The 21,933-nt window shown below is 38.9% G+C and overlaps 1 protein-coding gene across 3 annotated transcripts in view; it reads left to right on the top strand.

Moving 5' to 3' along the window:
- The window catches only part of polr3a (polymerase (RNA) III (DNA directed) polypeptide A), a 62,575-nt gene that overhangs the window by 16,882 nt on the left and 23,760 nt on the right, over nt 1-21,933 (top strand). For all 3 annotated transcript variants that reach the window (XM_048563603.2, XM_048563602.2, XM_048563604.2), the window contains 12 exons: nt 3,200-3,362; nt 4,019-4,155; nt 4,237-4,340; nt 7,025-7,166; nt 7,643-7,783; nt 10,476-10,545; nt 11,607-11,734; nt 14,184-14,322; nt 15,796-15,960; nt 16,137-16,309; nt 17,387-17,498; nt 18,605-18,723. In XM_048563603.2, coding sequence (XP_048419560.1) covers nt 3,200-3,362; nt 4,019-4,155; nt 4,237-4,340; nt 7,025-7,166; nt 7,643-7,783; nt 10,476-10,545; nt 11,607-11,734; nt 14,184-14,322; nt 15,796-15,960; nt 16,137-16,309; nt 17,387-17,498; nt 18,605-18,723 — 1,593 coding nt within the window. The remainder of the gene's footprint in view (nt 1-3,199; nt 3,363-4,018; nt 4,156-4,236; nt 4,341-7,024; nt 7,167-7,642; nt 7,784-10,475; nt 10,546-11,606; nt 11,735-14,183; nt 14,323-15,795; nt 15,961-16,136; nt 16,310-17,386; nt 17,499-18,604; nt 18,724-21,933) is intronic.

Genomic DNA, 21,933 nt, shown 5'->3' on the forward strand with positions numbered 1-21,933 from the left:
AGTTGGAGGATTTGACCTGTAGGGAGAGGCTGAAAAAGCTGGGGCTGGGGAATGAGCTGCAAGAAGAAGTGGTGGAGGCTGGTACCATAACATTTAATAGACAGCGAGTTTTGAGAAGATTTGTAGCTCAGGTTGAGGTTCTGGATGTGAGTTTGCTCGCTGAGCTGGAAGGTTAGTTTTCAGACGTTTTGTCACCATTCTAGGTAACATCATCAGTGAGCCTCCGACGAAGCGCTGGTGTTATGTCCCGCTTTCTATTTATCTGTTTAGTTTTCCTTGGGTTGGTGATGTCATTTCCTGCATTTGGTGATGTCATTTCCTGTTCTTTTTCTCAGGGGATGGTAGATGGGCTCCAAATCACTGTGTTTGTTGATGGAGTTCCGGTTGGAATGCCATGCTTCTAGGAACTCCATTAACAAACACATTGATTTGGAGCCAATCTACCATCCCCTGAGAAAAAAAACAGGAAATGACATCACCAACCCAAGGAAACCTAACCAGATAAATAGAAAGCGGGACATAACACCAGCGCTTCGTCGGAGGTTCACTGATGATGTTGCCTAGAATGGTGACGAAACGTCTGAAAATTTAATAGACATTTGGATGGGTATATGAATAGAAAGAGTTTAGAGGTATATAAGCCAAATGCTGGCAAATGGGACTAGATTTACCTAGGATATCTGGTTGGCATGGACAAATTGAACCAAAGGGTCTGTTTCTATGCCAGCCATCTCTATGACTGTGTATGTTTACGAGCAAGTCAAAGAATGTGAAGACATCGGGACCATTAATGTTGGCTGCTATTTGAACTTGAGTCATTATAGTTATGTCTGAGCAAGGCAATATTTCTTGAGGGGGTGAAGCAACTAGTTCTGGTGATAAAGTTCTCTTCGCCATCACAAAATGAGAGGGACTTTCGTTGGTATCAAGTTAAATGAAAGGAATGCATAACTGTGGCTTTTGTTTTACCTGCGCAACTGTGGCTTTTGCTTTACCTCTGTGTATATGTATCTGATGCAGCAATTTTATTTTTTGTGCATTGTGCAAAACACACTTGTTCGAGGAAATAGTTTTGGAAAATCTGTCATGTAGCAGCTTCAAGACCTCTTAGCCTCGGTATATTTTCAATGTCTTTGATATTAAGATCCCCATAGAGACCTATAATATTTAAAAATTATTTGAGCTTCAAACTGGCCGAACAGATTACAAGATTTGTTGTTTTAAACTTGTTGTAACAAATAAACTAACTGCACTGTCACCTAAACACATTTTTGTAGTCAACTCAATTCAATTTACAGAACTGAATGCCCCCACATTCCGTATCTTTCATGCAACAAAAGAACACTATATAAGGTATAAATTATACTGTCTTTAACCAGACATTAAATTCTCCCAGATCAGTCCAAAGTGCTTTTTAGCTCCTGATGGTTTACTAGTTTTCCTTTCTCAACTTGATAACTTCTAAATTGAGAACTGATCTTCAAAGTGTAAGTATGAGTGTAGATCTTCCACCTAGCATGAATTAGACAAATCTTTCAGCTATCTTTTCAACTCCTCATAAATTTGATCTTTTTTTAATCTGAGCATGTGCTTCTCCTTGTGTTCCTGCACGGTGAGCATAGAAACCTTAAATCTTCACCTGCTATCTCCCAGATCTTGACAGACTAACCCATCATCTGCAATAGCCAGTGATATTTTAAGAAAACATGGAAACTTGTTTTTACGCTGGTCTCCTCTGCACCTCTTGAGGTGGCAGTGTTAATCACATGGTGAAAATGCCATTTGGCTATCCTTGAGACCCAATTCTCTTTGACCTTGGAAGTAAGCAGTTTAAAGCACACCTGTTTACAATACTTTTCTGAAACTTTGGAGGCCTCCAGTCTATCCACTGTTAGCACATTGCTGGCAGCAACTATCTCCAAGTATAAATACCTTGCACTTTCTTTCCTGTAAGACAGTCTGGGCTTTTTTAAGCTCTAACAATCAAACCATACAGAGTTTGTTCAGGCAGACTTTAGGTTGCAGGACTCCTTTAAGTATGGTCTTCTAAACTTCATAACTCTCCCATTAGCTACCTGCTATGATGTAAAAGCATTTTGACTTTTAGCAGAGCAAATTAGATACTGTCTTGTGACCATGTTTTAACTTTGTTTTTACATTACATTCAATAATATAGCTTCAAATAATACACCAAACATTGGTATATTATATATTAAGCATAGTAGTGCATTAAACATATGTTAGGAAATTTTTGAAGATTTCACACTGGACAAAAGCAACAGCTTTCTGTTCTTTTGTATAGTTTTTCTAACTATGCTTTTTTCTGTGGCGAAATTAGTACTCTTTAGCCCTATAGATAGATTGTAGCTTCCCCAAAACTACATCTGGTATACAGTCACTCTGCCTTTCCAAATTCTCTGCTTCTTCTCTGTATCAGAACCTAAGTCATGCCTAAACTATTATTTTGCTTTGTTTCACTGTGATCCAACTTCGCCACCAAATCAGTTTTCTTTTCTGACACAGAATGTTGCTGAATGAAAGTCATTGCATACTATCAGCAAAACATCAAAGAAATGTTGGTGACGAAATGTATAACTTAAATATTTGAACTATCTACAGAATAGAGAAGATATGGAAAGAAGAGAAGATTTGAAAGAAATAAAGCTTAAGGAATAAAAGTGTTTTAGACAAAGAGATTTGACTAGCATTTATATGATGTCAAAAAGATATCTTGGACTGACGTGTGGAAATGCTGGTACAGACCCATATAGTGAATTGGACAGGAGTGTTCTTGAGGTAAAATTAGATTTAAAATGGTTTTTCAAGCGTAAATCTTGTCTCTGAAAAAGAGGGATATAGAAATTGCTGTAACATTATGAACTGTTGCTGTAAAATGTCACCATAGTCTTACCATAGGGTTCCTGTCTCATACAAGAGAGATGATGGTTATTTAAGCTGAAGGTCACTACACCTCATGCGAAGGGAGAGGTTGAGAAGTAGAATCCTTCATGGTAACTTCAGCTGGTGCCGGATTGAATCCACCCTGCTGGCACTGTGCATCGCAAACCAGCTGTCCAGCCAAATGAGCTAGACTGACCCCTGTCAGTATGTAGTCCATTTGTAAATATCAGTTCAAAATCAATTTGCATGCCTCCATTTCAAAAAACAGATTTGGATGATGAATTTTCTTTTTCCTCAGCATCGAATGTCTGGAGCAAAAACTCAAATGATCATGGAAGACTGGGATTTCCTACAATTACAGTGTGCACTTTATATTAATAGTGAACTTTCTGGAATTCCTCTCAACATGGCACCCAAGAAGTGGACCAGAGGGTTTGTACAAAGGCTGAAAGGAAAACAAGGTACTTACTTCACAGTACAGTGAATTTCTTTCTGTTAAATGTAATTAGATGACAAACATAACTTAACAAATGCTTCCCACAGTGATTCCACGACTGAACAAAACAGTACATTTGAGTATTTCCACAATTAATACTAGTATAATATTCCAACATAATAGAAATTCAATTAGGCCAGAAGTTTTAAGAAATTGGATAATTAATCCGAACATCAGGTGCCATGAAATGCATGATCTCCTGTGTATTTCTTTAAATGACTGGCCTTTTGAGAAGCCGTAAACTTAATTCCTTGCATAAAGCTTTAAAAAAATGTTAGCTGTGCTTAGGTTTTGTCACTTCATCTGGGAACTACTAACTCCATTGACTTAACATTAAGATCTTGATCTTCATTAAGCCGTGTTTCCATCTTGATTTCTGTTGTGTTCCTGTCACCACCCCCCTCCCCCTCCCTGTCACCCCTCGAAAACCATCCCCCAAAAAAAACTGTTAAATATGCAAGTTCGGTGATTCAGGCATAACAACACACCTGGGAATATTATTTATAGGGTTCTATAAGACTGAAAAAGTTGTTGGTTTTCTGAAAGGCCTAAAATCTAACAATATACCGCACTGGAAGAATTTTAATAATTAATGGTAGTTCATTTAACATCGAACTTCAGGTCGATTTCGAGGAAACTTGTCTGGTAAAAGAGTGGATTTTTCCAGCAGAACTGTAATCTCTCCTGATCCCAACCTACGTATAGATGAAGTAGCAGTTCCAGTACATGTGGCAAAGATCCTGACGTATCCTGAAAGGGTGAGTTCTTATTTAAGGATTTTCTTTTCTCTGTATGTAAAGTGTCTGTTAAAGTGTATTCACTGAGATATTTTGCAACAGGTGACAAAAGCCAACCTGGAATTTATGCGGAAGCTTGTACGTAATGGACCTGAAGTACATCCAGGGGCTAATTTTATTCAACAGCGACACACAAATCTGAAGAGGTAATCATTCTCTATTAAGTTTTACAGCTTATATTCATATCTTTCCCTTCCCAATTTTAAATATTAATTGGTCTTCATTTCAGCTTATGTTCTCTCAACAATGATACCGTAGGGTTGCTGATATTGGAAGTAGAGATGTCAGTGTGGAGCTGGAGGAACACTGCAGGCCAGACAGCATTAGAGGAGCAGGAAAGCTGATGTTTCAGTTCGGGACCCTTCTTCAGAAAAGATTTCTGAGGCTGTCTGGCCTGCTGTGTTCCTCCAGCTCCACACTGAGTTATCAAGGATACTGTGGGATTGTGTTCAATAATGATTGAGATTGTTCTGTGGCAAAAAATAGCCTCTCTCATTGAGCATCCGCAGTGGCACAGTTTGAGGCGGCAATGGAATCCAAAGAACTGTTTTACCGTAGCCTCTTTTATACATAAATTTTAATGTATATAAAAACTTGCAACTGTGTGACACCATGGTGATATCTATTGTACGTAAGTATGTGTAACATCTGTTGTGGGGAAGCATGAGATATTTTTAAGTACTTGCTAAATGCTGGCTGTCACTCCTGATGGGATTGGAATGTCTGCCCGGTCTGAGCTTGCATAATTAGGAGGGGTTCGTCCTTTTGTCTTTAAAGTTAGTAACGTTAGTAAAAATACTAGACCAATATGATCTGAATAAGTGACAAATATTTGTGCTAAATACAAGTATAGAGAATATTAAACTGATCTCCCGCAGTTGGGTTGTCAGATTTCATATATTATTGCTGGTTTTTGATATTTCCGCATTCATTCATGCATTTTCACATAAGCACAGATTTAAATTAGATTAAATTCCCTACAGTGTGGAAACAGGCCCTTCGGCCCAACAAGACCACTTGGCCCCTTGAAGCATCCCACCCAGACCCATCCCCGCTATAACCCACACGCTCCTGAACACTATGGGCAATTTAGCATGGCCAATCCACCTAGCCTACACATCTTTGGACTGTGGGAGGAAACCGGAGCACCCAGAGGAAACCCACGCCGACACGGGGAGAATTTGCAAACTCCACACAGACAGTTACCCGAGGCTGGAATTGAACCCGGGTCCCTGGCGCTGTGAGGCTGCAGTGCCAACCACTGAGCCACCGTGCCGCCCATTTTGATAGTAAATTTCTTAGAGGGTAGCAGCCCTATGTAATATGTACTTAAAAGTATAAGTTTGTACATTAGTACAAGATAGTAGTCCTAAATAAAAGTTAGAAACAAGTAGTACAATATTATTCGCAAGAGGTAATGCGTAAGGAAATTTCATAAGGAAAGTGATAGAAAGCAGCAAACTGCAGGGACATGCTGGAGGAGAAAACTGATGTCCTACACCCTATTCACATCCCAAGGGATGGTTACTATGTGCTAATTATCGTAATAACCTTTCCATAGTTTTGAGTGAGTTATGGATGATGGTGGGGATAGCATTGTTCTGAGTAGATTGCAGAACTAATGCTTATTCAGGGGTAGCCTTCAATACAGAAACAGGCCTAAACACTGCTTGCAGCATGGTGCCAATAAGAATTGAAAGGTGTAAAGAAACAATAATGGGTTGGCAGCCTAGGAAGGGAAGCTTAATTTAGTTTATCTTGTAAGAGTAAAATGTACTCCAAAAATGCAGTTTTATGAATGGAAACCTGGTATTGTAAACACAGCACCATTCTACAATATCTCACAGTACAGCAAGGAGACAAATCACGATGAAGTTAGTAATTTGTTTTTTTTCCCCCCAATTCCTTCAGCTGGTTGTTTTTTGTTATGAAAGGCAGTTTTTGCAGAGCGTTAGAGCCTCTGTTGTTGAGTTCAGCTTTCAGTATTGATGATTCAAGTCATAGGGAGACGGTGGCAAAGTGTTAATGATATAGTAATTGGCTTGGGGACTTTGGTTCAAATTCCACCATGGCAGTTGATTATGTTTAAATTTAATTTAATATATGAAAATCTGGAATTGAAAGCTATTATCAGGAGTAGTAACCATGAAACTATCCTTGATTATTGTAACAATACATCTGATTCACTAATGACCTGTAGGGCAAAAGTCTAGCTTCCTTGTCTGAGTTTCAAATGACTCCAGACCAACAGAAATGTTAACTTTTGACTGCCATGTGAGGTGGCTGAGCAAACAACTTAGTTTGAGGACAATTAAGAATGGACAAGTGCTGGCCTTACTAGCAAGACCCACATCCCATGAAATAATTTTTAAAGACCCACGTCAACTGCATATCATAAAACATACTGTAACATAACAGACATCTCATTGTGCGCAGGGCAATTTCTGTGAACTGTCACATTATTTTATTTACAAATGAATGCCGAGCGTAAAAAGTGCAAATTTTTGTCACTCGCTATTCTAACCCAGACTGATTGTCAGGTTGTGATATGTTCTTTCATATTTTCCCGGCTTTCTTTTGAACTGAAAGTTTGGAAAGGAGAAATAATCTGTAAAATACTCCATTATGTGATTTGAATGGGTTATAGGATATTATTGTACATTCAAGTACGTCTTTAGATTTCTAATATTCTAGCAGCTACCCAATATTTGTACCAAACTTTTTGGTTGTGCTAAAATATAAATTACTCTTCTAGGGATGAATGTAAATATACAGAAAAACAGAAATTATGTTCATGATTTGCCTAATTGTTTTTCCTCTTTAAATAAAGATTTCTAAGATATGGAAATAGGGAGAAAATGGCACAGGAACTGAAGTACGGTGACATTGTGGAGCGACATCTAATTGATGGAGATGTAGTGCTGTTCAACAGACAACCATCCCTGCACAAACTGAGCATCATGGCCCATATTGTAAGTGTTCTTTAATACCTTGGGTGGTATAAACCAATTGTTTCATACTGATCTTTTCAGTTACTTCATTATTTTTGAAGTACATCAAAATAGCTTGAATAGATTTTGTATATCGGCTGCTATATCCCAGTAGTGCAAAAAGGTTTTGACTGTGTTGCTAATATTTTGTGCTCTTGGTGGTTTTTACATGTGTGTGCAGTGTGGAAGATAAAAAAAAAATTAGGAATATATTTAGTTTAAATACAGTACAAATTGCATAAGCAGAATTTTTGTAATTATTTCTATTTTTACTCTTTCAAACCTTCCAATTCCTCAACTCACCCTCACCCAAATTATATTATCTTCTAATATTTTGCTGATAGTTGACCCAGTATTTGTCAAGTTATAACCAAGATCAGTATTTTTTTACAAAATGTAAAGTCTGTCAAGGGTGGGGAAAAGGAAATAGTAGTTTTATGTATTGATATAAATTTCAGGCCAAGGTGAAACCACACAGAACATTCCGGTTCAATGAATGTGTCTGCACACCTTATAATGCAGATTTTGATGGTGATGAAATGAATCTTCATCTTCCTCAAACCGAGGAGGCCAAGGCTGAAGCACTGGTTCTAATGGGGGTAAGTGCCATTTGATTCCGTTGATGCACTCTTTAACATAGTGGGGCTGAATTGAAATGACACCTTTTGTTTTATTAACTGATGCGAGTTAATCACTAAATGCCTATTCTTCAGCATGGTCAAAGGTTTGATGAGATCAGAATCAGTAAAACAGACTTATTATGCAACTTAAATCGATCAGATGACATATTCCATTCAAATAATGAAGAGGCTTAGTTTAATACACCTATAATGTTAATTTATCCAGGAGCTGTGCCTTGAGGGCTGGGATTAGTCAATTAATTCTGAAGTTGCACTGAAGAATAAACCAAAAACTGAGGTACAGTGTCCCAGATCTGACCACCCAGGACCACTGTGTACATTTGATACCAACCTATTTTGTTCCTTCACACAGCTTTCACAGAAAGGGGTAGAACATTACAGCACAGTACAGGCCCTTTGGCCCTCGATGTTGTGCCGACCTGTCATACCGATCTCGAGCCCAGCTAACCTACACTATTCCATGTACGTCCATATGCTTATCCAATGACGACTTAAATGTACCCACAGTTGGCGAATCTAGTACCATTGCAGGCAAAGCGTTCCATTCCCTTACTACTCTGAGTAAAGAAACTACCTCTGACATCTGTCCTATATCTTTCACCCCTCAATTTAAAGCTATGCCCCCTCGTGCTCGCCGTCACCATCCTAGGAAAAAGACTCTCCCTATCCACCCTATCTAACCCTCTGATTATTTCATATGTTTCAATTAAGTCACCTCTCAACTTTCTTCTCTGTAATGAAAACAGCCTCAAGTCCCTCAGCCTTTCCTCGTAAGACCTTCCCTCCATACCAGGCAACGTCCTAGTAAGTCTCCTCTGCACCCTTTCCAAAGCTTCCACATCCTTCTTATAATGCAGTGACCAGAATTGTACACAATACACCAAGTGGGGCCGCACCAGAGTTTTGTACAGCTTCACCATAACCTCTTGGTTCTGGAACTCGATCCCTCTATTAATAAAAGCTAAAACACTGTATGCCTTCTTAACAGCCCTGTCAACCTGGGTGGCAACTTGCAAGGATCTTTGTACATGGACACCGAGATATCTCTGCTCATCTACACTACTAAGAATCTTACCATTAGCCCTGTACTTTGCCTTCTGGTTACTCCTACCAAAGTGCATCACCTCACACTTGTCTGCATTAAACTCCATTTGCCACCTCTCAGCCCAGCTGTGCAGCTTATCTATGTCTCTCTGCAACCTACAGCATCCTTCGTCACTATCCACAACTCCACCGACCTTAGTGTCGTCTGCAAATTTCCTAACCCGTCCTTCTACGCCCTCATCCAGGTCATTTATAAAAATGACAAACAGCAGTGGACCCAACACTGACCCTTGCGGTACACCACTAGTAACTGGTCTCCAGGATGAACATTTCCCATCAACTACCACCCTCCGTCTTCTTTCAGCAAGCCAGTTTCCGATTCAACCTGCTATATCTCTCTCAATTCCATTCCTCCGCTTTTTGTACAATGGCTGATTTCTAATTATCCCACCTGAAAGTAGTCAGGTTTGTTCTAATTGGAACATTCCTGCCAGTGCAACAGGTAGTTTGGTATTCAGAAAATAGGGAGGGCTGGAGGGACCCATTTCAAGTGCTGAAATACATTCCAGCCCTGTCTGTGCTCGGATTTCTTTAATTCCATCTTCTGACATTAGCCCAAGAATAGCCACTTTATGCTTAAACTTACTGTGGTCTGGGAGCACACGCAGTGGAAAATGCCTAGTTTTGGGATAATCCCAGGGTTTAGATAGCTGGATTTGTAACACGCTTTCTATGTAATAACCATTTAACCTAATCTTCATATTTGTAATGTAGCACTTTCTCCTGTTAACAGGATACTATTGGTAGTAGTTTAACAAGGTATTTTAAGGTTACCAAATCTGGGGCTACCAATATTGACAAGGCAACTTAAAGAAAGTACGTGTGCACCATGTTGCAATGACCTCAAGAGATCCCAGTCTGCTCACAACTGCCTATTCATTTTTGAAGTGAGATCACTGCTGTTTTGTAAATAAACGTGGCTAATTTTATGCACAGCATAGCACCCCACAGAATGAATACGATAAATCAACTTTTTCTGTAGAAGTGTGAAAAATGTTGTTTAAAACACCAATTTTATCGACTTTAGTATTTTAGTTGGCAAATATCAAGAAACCTACTTGGGTGAAGCTGGAACACAACAGAGGAATGATAAACTGTTATTTCAAATATCCTAATCTTGTAAGGCAGCTTCCTCATTTTTATTCTAAAATGAAAATAAAATACTGTGGATTCTGGAAGTCTGAACTGGAAACAAAATTGCTAGAGAAACTGAAAAGGTCTAGCAGCAACTATGGAGAAAGTAACGAGTGATGTTTTGAGTTAAATATAACTCTTCAGAAAGTTAACATCCATAGATACTGCTGACCTGCAGAGTTTAACTAGCACCTTCTGTTTTTATTCCTTGTTTTCATGGCCATCTTAACTAGAAGGTTAATATTCAGGCCCTTTTTGCTCGGTTTGAGCTACAAATTGTTTGTCCAAGCTCTCTCCTTTAACTTTGCCTAACAAGTAAAGATGTCTCATTCTCTGGAGCATTGGACATATACAAAAATGATTGCAAGTGAATTAGTTTACCGTGACACAATTCATTTTCCTTTCTCTTTAGACAAAAGCCAATTTGGTAACTCCTAGGAATGGGGAGCCTCTTATTGCTGCAATCCAGGACTTTCTAACAGGTGAGTTAGATTTGAGTTTGCTCAGGTCTCCCGTTGTGATTTCATGGAAAGGATCTGTTACGAATGATGAAACTATTGAGTACAAAGCCCCTGTGAATTAACTGTAATTTAGATTCTCAGCACACTTTATTTCTTCTAAGTTTAGATCAAATGTACGTGTAACCAACCATTTACTGAGGTTTTAGTAAACATTATAACTTAATTAAAAACAGAAAATGCTGTATACTCGGCAAGTCAGGCTAACATGCTGAGAGAGGAAAACTCCTTGTTGTTTCAGGTCATTACACTTCTGCCAGAACAGCTCTTGCTCATATACCACGTAATCTTTCTTCTTCTGAATTTCTATTGCTAACATACTGCTAACATGCACATTAGTATTTATTTTGTTAGCATTTATTTGTAATTGCATTGAGGTGTTTGCTTGTTAGAAAAATCATTACATTAGACTTGCTTTATGCTTAGAAAGTGTGTGTGCAAGTGAGATTGTACTATTGGCTGGCAACAGCTTATTTTGTATCAACATCAAAAGCATGACCCATGTTTTGTTTCAATGAAGTAAATATTGTAAGATTACATTTCTGAGGCATTGAACTTCACTATTGTTTCCTGTTCATTTATGAACAGTATACAAGTGACAAATATCAGTCTATACAGTTCAGGATTTTATCTGGATCCAAAACGTAAGCACCCTGAAAGCAATGTTTCTTGTTTTTATTTTGTAAAGGTCTGCTTTCTTCTAGTCTGTAACCAGAGCTATCCTCAAACAGGCAACCAGCTGGCACATTGAGTACACCCAAGATTTAGGGATATTTCCCCTCCCATCACAACTTTTCCTTTATAGGAGATGCTTGTCTTGTCCCATAGTTGATAGAATGGAGCTCAGTAATTTGGTGTTTGGAACTATGTGTAGACAGAAGGAGCTTCTGAAGTAACTTTTCATGTCTATACACAGTATTACGTGGCAAAATTATGTGCTGATTTCCCACACATACACCTGGTTTTATCCATGGCTGCTGGAAAATATTCTGTTTTGAAAAGATATTTCATTATTGTTTGTCCAGGTGCCTATCTGCTTACCAGGAAAGACACTTTCTTTGACAGAGCCAAGACATGTCAGATCACTGCTGCTATTCTTTCAGGCAAAGATGAGCGAATCAAAATTAGCCTTCCACCTCCTGCTATCTTAAAGGTAATACATCCAACTACTTTGAAAAACTGAAGGAAACAGTTAAAACCGAGTATGCTGAGAATTTGAGCAGTTTGTTTCACAAGATTGTAAATAAGAGGTAGTTTTTATGCAGCATATGTTTATAATATTATATGGTAATTTTCTACAAATGGAGATTATGCAGGATGTGCAACCAACATGACTTACACAATTTAACTTGAACTTATTTTCACCAAGTAGTTTATGTATCTCCTACTGAATCATTTTTTTAAACTTCATTACAGGCTTATGTAAAACCTTTATTAGCATGCAGATTTCAAATGACTGAGATTTATGCATACTTCCCACTTTGGTTATTGCTGCACCATATTGTCACGTATTGTTAACATGTTTGTAATCAAGGCTTTACCAGATTGAGATTTAGGAGGTGTGATTGAATTAAAATTTAGATTGAATTAAGATTTAGCTTGATAGTGAGCTTTTATCCCAGATCTGCTGCATTATATGGTGTGTGTATTAAAGTATGTGACTTGACAGTTCCAGGCATTGGATCTGAGTAACAAGCTGCCATTCCACTTTTACCCAGAATACATAAGAAACAGCTACCAGCCTCCAAATAAAATCAGGCAGTCCCTAGCTCCACATTCAGCAAGCCTGGAGAAAGTATATTGGACAGAGGACAGGGAAAGCCAATTGTTTTTACGGGGCCTTGAGGAAAAGAAGAAATAGTTTTTAAAATATGTAGTGCTCCTTCAGTTTCTTTATCTGCTCCAAACTAGCGTTATGGTGACCAGAAAACCAAGAGGCTTTGAAGCTCAAATAGAAATTATAATATCCATTGGGAGCTGGATGGTGGTCACCTGCACCAGTTGGTAATGGTGAATTGGGTGTCATAAGCCTGTTTTCAAGTGGAATTCCCTGTCTCCCTCACTGGTAAATATATGTTTTGGGGTTAGTCAATTTCGAACTCAATCTGTAAACATTATTTGGTTGATAACAAAACCACTGGACATTTCATAGCAGGCAACTTGAACGACCTCATCACTGATAACTGTCTATTTTGAACTATATGTAAATTTGCAGGTAACATAGCAATTAGAACATAGAACATTACAGCACAGTACAGGCCCTTCAGCCTTCGATGTTGTGCCAACCTGTCATACCGATCTCAAGCCCATCTAACCTACACTATTCCATCTACGTCCATGTGCTTGTCCAACGACGACTTAAATGTACCTAAAGTTGGCGAATCTACTACCATTGCAGGCAAAGCCTTCCATTCCCTTACTACTCTGAGTAAGGAAACCACCTCTGACATCTGTCCTATATCTTTCACCCCTCAATTTAAAGCTATGCCCCCTCGTGCTCGCCGTCACCATCCTAGAAAAAAGGCTCTCCCTATCCACCCTATCTAACCCTCTGATTATTTCATATGTTTCAATTAAGTCACCTCTCAACCTTCTTCTCACTAATGAAAACAGCCTCAAGTCCCTCAGCCTTTCCTCGTAAGACCTTCCCTCCATACCAGGCAACGTCCTAGTAAGTCTCCTCTGCACCCTTTCCAAAGCTTCCACATCCTTCTTATAGTGCAGTGACCAGAACTGTACACAATACACCAAGTGGGGCCGCACCAGAGTTTTGTACAGCTTCACCATAACCTCTTGGTTCCGGAACTCGATCCCTCTATTAATAAAAGTAGTTAAATCTTCAACACTGCTGGAAACAGGGACAAGTTTAATTTAAGTTTCTTAAAGGGTGCACATGTGGCTCAGTTAGCTCAGTTGGCTGGTTTGCGATGCAGAGTGATACCGACAATATGGATACAACTCCTCTACTGGCTGAGGTTACCTTGAAGGATTCTCCTTCCCAACTTCTCCTAAACCATCACCAGTTGTTTCTCTCTCACTCTAATGAGTCAGCACCCTTATGGTCCAATAAGACTATGGCAACTGTAGCTTTACCTGGCCCAAGGTCTATGTTTATTTTTGAGTGCATTAACAATGTGGAGATTCCAAGATATGACCAGTGTTTACAAAGGTCAAAATTAACTAGAAGCAAGATGTATTCATACATATGCACACGCACGCACAGACATGCACAAGCACACACACAGACATGTGCGCACACACATGCGCATATGCACAGACAGGCCATTTCTCTGCAAACAAAGGAATACATTCAAGCCTAGAGTTTGCTTTGAATTACCCACGAGCTTATGGAGCTTAAAATTCCTTGTTGCTTTCCACATGGCAAACAAATGCCTGACTTTTAAGAGGTGTATACAATTCAATGAAATTTATATTCCATGTTTACGATATAAAGTACATAATTAATATTTAACTGCTGCTGTCCTTGAATCTGTTGTAGAAAATTTGGAATTGTACACTTTGTAAATCCATTCTATGTGGATGAGAACTAAGCATGTTCTGTGCTAAAGTGCAAGATAATATTATGATATATCCTTTTACAGCCTGTGACATTGTGGACAGGGAAGCAAATTTTTAGCCTCATTCTTAAACCAAACAAGGACTGTCCTATTAAGGCAAACCTGCGTACCAAGGGAAAACAGTACTGCGGAAAAGGCGAAGACCTCTGTTATAATGACTCCTGTAAGTCATGTAAAATTTTATTCAAACAAAGAAAAAAAATCTTCAAAACGTAATGTTGCTTTCTAGAAAGCGGAATGAAGAGTAGAATATAACCCAATCTTTACACTCTTTGTTGCGAAACTTAAGAGAGTTCGGAAAAAATCTGAGGATGTTGCCAGGGTTGCAAGATTTGAGCTGTAGAAAGAGGCTGAACGGGCTGGGACTATTTTCCCTGGAGCATCGGAGGCTGAGGGGACATTGTATACAAATTTATAAAAACACGAGGGGTATGGATGGGTGAACAGCCAAGCTGTTTTCTCGAGGGTAGGGGAGTCCAAAACTAGCAGGCATAGATTTAAGGTGAGAGGCAACTTTTTCATGCAGAGGGCGGTGCGTGTATGGAACGAGCTGCCAGAAGAAGTGGTGGAGGCTGGTACAGTTGCAACGTTTAAAAGACATCTGAATAAGTACGTGAATAGGAAGGGTTAAGGGGGATATGGGCCAAATGCTGGCAAATAGGATTAGATTAATTTAGGATGTCTAGTCAAGTTGAACTGAAGGGTCTGTTTCTGTGCCATACATCTCTGACTGTATGACTCAATGACTCGATAAGCATGTATTTGCAGAAATGCATATTACGACATGCAGCTCACTATCTAATAACCACAGTTCGTCTGTTCCTTTTATTAGGCGCACAGGTGAATCTTCATTTGACGTCCACCACTGCTTCTGTGTTATTGTCTGAAACAACTTGGGGCATTTCTTTACATTATTTGATATAGCCTGCACTTTTAAATTTCCACCAACCAGCAATACAATATATACTGTTTAAAAAAACACAGTTGGCTAGAAAATGATCTTTTGAAGCCTATTTTCAGATCCTGAGAGATGTTTTAAATGAGTCTAACGATGGTTTATTTATATTCTGTCTGTTTGGAATTTCTCTGTCTTTTGTCTGCTTTCAGGGATACATTTGAAGCTATTAAACAATCAATTTAAAATTTGGTATGAAGTAAATCCTGTAAGAAAATTCAATAAGAGATTTTGGTCACTGCATAATTATTAACAGAAATGATGGCTATTTCTTTAGTAGTAACATGCCAATTTTAAAACAGATCATGGCCCCCTTGCATGGCAATTATCCAGTTGTTGTGTACATATTTGTTATTTAATGTCAAAAATATTATAGGCATAGGAGAATGTTAAAATGGTGTAAGATCATAATATGTCTTGAATGTTTAGAAGCGGCCTGTGGCCCTAGAAAATTAGTTGAAACTTTAGTGATATACTTGTCAAAATGCAGTTTGTTATTTCCACTCTGGTTTCTCTGTGTGAGGACTTTGATACAGAAACTATTTCACCACAGATCTGTGTGTTGCAAGCACAGTAATAATGTTTCTTGCACATTTTTATACACAGTTATCTCTTTGGCTTCAAAATGTATTCTGAATCTTTTATCCTGAAGTGTTATTACATTTTTTTGTCATCTTGCAGTCGTTGTAATCCAGAACAGTGAGCTGATGTCTGGGAGTCTGGATAAAGGAACTCTGGGATCAGGTTCCAAGAACAACATCTTCTACATCCTGCTGAGAGACTGGGGACAGATGGCAGCCGCAGACGCTATGTCTCGTCTTGCTCGACTGGCTCCTGTTTATCTGTGTAAGTATTAATTTTGTTGTAAAATATTGTTATCTGAATGAACATTAAATCTACCTTAAGGACATCTTTTGTTTTGATACTTCACAATTTAATGGACATATTGTGCAATGGAACATGTCAAGCAGACTTTTTCTTTTAAACGTTTTAATTTTCCATGTTTTTTTTTCAAAATCTAGCCAATCGAGGATTTTCTATTGGTATTGGTGATGTAACACCAGGTAAGGGGCTGTTAAAAGCCAAACAGGAATTACTGGATGCTGGCTACAAGAAGTGTGATGAATTCATTGAAGCACTGAACACAGGCAAACTTCAACAACAACCTGGATGCACAGCAGAAGAAACATTAGAAGTAAGCTGGCTTGTCCTTCTGGTGTTGGAAAAAGAGGTGTACATTTGAAATTTCATTTGTTAGTCAATTTCATAAATAATTTCTTCATCTTTTCTTTAATTTACAAATGTATTTGGTTCTCCTCTGGTATAATGAGTACTCCATTCAGTTAAATGCGAAAGTATTTTTATCTGTATTGGGGGTAGAATAACTAGCGGGGTTATGAAGAAATCTGTTAGCCTGTAATTAAACGCCTCACTTAAATTAGCTAGTTATTGTTTGTAAAAATTTGTTATAAAACATAGATTTTTGCTTTAAAATTCACTAGTTTAAAAAAAAGTCAATTACGAATATAATGAAAAGACCCACACTTAGGTAAGCCTGTGATTAAACCTTCCAAAAACCTGTGTGAAACTAATTTGCCATTAACTTGGTAACTAGTTATAAATGAAGTTTTAAAAATTGCTGCTTCTGTAATGTGAATGGTGTGGAGCATGATCAGAATCCTTCATATTTGTGTGCTTTTGTAAGTGAAACCACATTAAACATTATGCATTCCTTATTCTTTAAAGGGATCATTATAATGTAGGGTGGCTAATTTTTTTGATGTGTAAACAAGCCATTTAATGATAAAAATATTCTCAATGATCCAATATGTTGCCAGTTATAACATACAAATAATCAGAGCACTGATTATTATATAATAGTTGATTTGTTACTTAGCAACAATTTAAACTGCAAACTTTTATCATGTTTGCAAGAGCAAGAGATTAAAAGTTTTTTTTAAAAAATTGGTTATCTCATAAATATATGGTGCTTATCCATGGAAATCTGACTACATTTGTCTTAGTACAGGTCATTGAATTTCCCTTATGCTACGGCTGAAAACAGTTGATGTAAAAGACATATGCCACTTATCCCCAAATTTATGTAAAATTATTTTTTAAAAATATCCAAGTCATTCCACTCTGAATTTCGGTTTTATAATAACTTTACACTATTATTCTCACTTCTGTGACTTAAATTGTGGAAAAAGCAAAATATATCCACATGTATTTCTGGTGAATAGATTTGTCATAACATTTTTACTGCTTACAGGCCTTGATCCTTAAGGAGCTGTCTGTGATTAGAGACCATGCTGGCAGTGCTTGTCTTAGGGAGCTGGACAAGAGTAACAGCCCTCTTACTATGGCCCTCTGTGGTTCAAAAGGTAACTGGGCAATTTTGTCATTGTTAAATTACAAATGCTATCATTAACGTCTAGGCGGACAGGCATTTTGTATCGACCGTATATTTAAAAAAAAGGACACTGAGTGGGTATCGAGAAGGAAAACTTCTGTACTTCAGCCTATTTAATAATTGAGAAATGTCACGTTATCTTTTATTAATCGGAATTCACAGTAAAAATTCTCTGTCTTAAGTAATTGCATATGAATGTGTTTCTTTTCTGCAGCCTGTGTTTATGCTCACTAAGCAGTCTGAAACATCTCTCTTGGTGAAGCCACTATGTTGAAACAGGAAAAAAATAGCAAAAGGAAATGTTGTGGTTTCACATGTATAAATGCAATCAAATTATTTGATTTTTGAGAATACTGCCAAAATAAACAGTGAAGTCTTAAAGAATATTGATATCTGCTTTCAATTACATTGTTTTTAATGTTATAATGTTAAAATGTTAATTCCAAACACATTTCTTTAGCAGTGTAATGACTAGTACTAGATTCAATGCAGTATTTCTGCCTTTAAATTTAAGTAAACTGTAGATTTATGTGCCTTTGCCTCCTTTGAAATATCGATTCAAGCATTCCAACAGTGCCCACAGACACTGAGTGTCTGTGAGCCGTAAGGATCCCCTAAGGGTCATTGATTAGTGAGTAAGAGTGAGAATTCAACACAGTTTCTGCTAGCTAACCAAAGTTATCCTGTGGCTCCAGCTGAAAGGTTATCAGTGAAAAGAAAGGATCGTCTTAGATAACTTTGCATCATAAATGTTATAAATGTAATCTGTTATAATTCATTAAAGGTAAGCAGAGGCCAGCTCCATTGCCTCTGCCACTAAAACGGCATAATTAAAGTTTCAAGTTGATTGCAGGTTGCTGCCATCTTTTGTGCATGGTTCCTTTTTGGAAGGAAGTGGCTCTCCTCCGACTGGTTTGCCTGGTAGCAATGCAGTTATAATCAGAAAGGCACAGAATAGAAGCAGATATGTAGATTTGTAATATGTTGTTTAAACTACTATTTCTAGTCTGTAGAATTAAAATCTGCAATTTGACCTTTACTTTACCACTGGATTATGACAATGAACACTCTTAACAGGATCCTTCATCAATATCTCCCAGATGATTGCCTGTGTAGGACAGCAGGCTATTAGTGGATCCCGTGTTCCTGATGGTTTTGAGAACAGATCTTTACCTCACTTTGAAAAGCATTCTAAGGTGAGCACTCGACTTACTCAGGTGAAGCTCCTGTTATCACTTAGAGTCACAGAGATATATGGCATGGAAACAGGCCTTTCAGTCTAACTTGTCCATTCCAGCCAGATATCCTATATAAATCTAGTCCCTTTTGCCAGCATTTGGCCTATATCCCTCTAAACCCTTCCTGTTCATATACTCGTCCAGATGGCTTTTAAATGTTGTAATTGTTCCAGTCTCCGCCACTTCCTCTGCCGGCTCATTCCATACACGCACCACCCTCTGTGTGAAAAAGTTGTCCCTTGGATCCCTTTTGTCTTTCCCCCCCTCACCTTAAACTTATGCCCTCTAGTTTTGGACTCCCCTGCCCTGGGGAAAACGCCTTGCCTGTTTACCCTGTCCATGGACCTCATGCTTTTATAAACCTCTATAAGGTCACTGCTTCAGCCTCCAATGCTCCAGGGAAAATATCCCAAGCCTATTCAGTCTCTCCCTGTAGCTCAAACCCTCCCATTTGGCAACATCCTCGTAAATCTTTTCTGAACCCTTTCTAGTTTCACAGTGTCCTTCCTATAGCTGGGAGACCAGAATTATGCATAGTACTCCAAAAGTGTTGTAAGCAAGTTCTGTACAGCCACAAAATGACCTCCCAACTCCCATACTCAATGCACTGACCAATAAAGGTAAGCATACCAAACGCCTTCATTACTACCCTATCTGTGACTCCACTTTCAACAAACAATGAACCTGTACCCCAAGGTCTTTTTGTTCAGCAGCACTCCTGAGGACCTTACCATTAAGTGTATAAGTCCTGCCCTGAGTTGCCCTTCCAAAGTGCAGCACCTCACATTTCTTAGCCCATCTGATCAAAGTCCTGTTGTACTCTGTGAGGTAACTACCTTCCCTGTCCACTACAATTTTTGTACCATCTGAAAACTTACTAACCACACCTCCTACGTTCATGTTCAAATTATTTATGTAAGTGATGAAAAGCAGTCGACCCAGCATTGATCCTTGTGGCACACGACTGGTTGCAGCCCTCCTGTCTGAAAAGCAACCCTCCACCACCACCTTCTGTCTTTATCTTTGAGCCAGTTCTGTATCCAAATTGCTGGTTTTCCTTGTATTCCATGTGATCTATTCTTGCTAACCAGTTTACCTTGAGGAACCTAGTCAAACATCTTATTGAAGTCCATATAGATCATCTCCACCACTCTGCCCTCATTGTTACTTCAAAAAAACTCAATCAAGCTAGTGAGACTGTTTTCTCATGCACAAAGCCATTTTGACTCTTCCCCAATCAGTCCTTACCTTTCCAAAGACATGTAAATCCTATCCCTTAGGATTCTGTACACCAACTTGCCTACCACTGACATCAGGCTCACTGATCTGTAGTTCCCTGGCTTTTCCTTACTTTTGGGAAGTAAGGCAGGGCAGGTGACTACAGTGACAGTAAGGGAGCACTTTGGAGCCAGTGACCATTACTCCTTCTTAAATGGCACCACAACAGCCAACCTCCAGCCTTCTGGCACCTCACCTGTGGCTACCACTGATACAAATATCTCAGTAAGGGTCCCAGCAATCTCTTCCTTCAATTCCTACAGAGTTCTGAGGTACACCTGATCAGGTTCTGGGGATTTATCCTCCTTTTATGCATTTTAAGATGTCCAGCACCACCACCTCTGGAATGTGGACCTTTTTCAAGATGTCGCTTTTTTCCCCCCATGTTCTGTATCTTCGATGAGCTCCTCCTAAACACTGATGCAAAATACTCGTTTACTACCCCCCCGCCCCGTAAATGATCTTTAAGAGGCTGTACTCTCCCCCTAGTTACCGTTTTGCCCTAAATGTATTTGTAGAATTCTTTTGGATTTTCCTTAACCCTATCCTTATATCCCTCTTAAGTGTACTCCGACTACCTTTGTTCTCTCCCATGGATTCACTCAGTCCCTGCTGTCTGTACTTGAAATATGCTTCCTTCTTTTTCTTGACCAAAACCAAAGCTTCAACTTCTCTAATCATTCAGCATTCCCTGCACCGATCAGCGTTGCCCTTCATCCAAACAGGAACATACTGTCTCTGGAATCTCCTTATCTCTCATTTGAATGCATCCCATTTTCCAGCTGACCCTTTACCTGCAAACATCTGACCCCCCACCCCGGTCAACTTTTGAAAGTTCTTGCCTAATACCGCTGAAAATTGCAGGAAGGCCAATTAGGACTTCAACATCTAGATCTGGTCTATCCTTTTCCATCACTATTTTTAAAACTAACAGAATTATGGACACTAGCTCCAAAGTGCTCCCTTACTGTCACTGTAGTCACCTGCCCTGCCTTATTTCCCAAAAGTAGGTCAGGTTTTGCATTTTCTCTAGTAGATACTTAGACATACTGAATCAGAAAATTTTCATGGGCAACTTGACAAATTCCTTTTCATCCAAGTCCTTAACACTATGGCTGTTCCAGCCAATGTTTGAAAAATGAAAATTCCCTACCGTAACCTCCCTATTATTCTCACGGATAACTGAGACTTCCTTACAAACTTGTTTCTCAGTTTCCTGCAGACTGTTGTTTTGTGGTAGTACAGTTCCAATTAAGTGATCATCCCTTTCTTATTTCTCAGTTCCACCCAAATAAACTTCCCTGGGGTATTCCCAGGAATATCCTCCCTATGTGTAGCAATAATGTTATCCTTAATCAAAATAACCGCTTCTCTTTCTATCCTTCCTAGAGCATCTGTATCCTGGAATGTTAAGCTGCTAGTCCTGTCCATCCCTGAGCCACTTCTCTGTAACCGCTATGATATCCCAGTCCCATGTTCCCAACCATGCCCAGAGTTCATCTGCCTTACATGTGAGGCCTCGCATAGAAATAAAAGCAGTTTAATTAATCAGTCCTGCTTTGTTCCTGCCTGCCATGACTGTTAGACTTACTGCTTTTCCCAACTGTATCATCTGAGACAGCTCTCTTTTCTCACTGTCTCTTTGAGTCTCCTCCTCTCCCCCCACCCCCCCCCAACTTTACTAGTTTAAATCCTCCTGAGCAGCTCTAGCAAATTTCCTCACCAGTTCATTAGCCCCCTTGCAATTAAGGCTCAATGCGCCCTTCTTATACAGGTCACGTCTACCCAAGAAGAGATACCTGTAATCCAAAAATGTGAATCCTTCTCCCTTGCACCAGCTCCACAGTCATGCATTCATCTGCTCTATCCTCCTGTTCCTAACCTTTTACT

The sequence above is a fragment of the Stegostoma tigrinum genome, chromosome 37, assembly GCF_030684315.1.
Source record: "Stegostoma tigrinum isolate sSteTig4 chromosome 37, sSteTig4.hap1, whole genome shotgun sequence".
Lineage (NCBI taxonomy): Eukaryota > Metazoa > Chordata > Chondrichthyes > Orectolobiformes > Stegostomatidae > Stegostoma > Stegostoma tigrinum.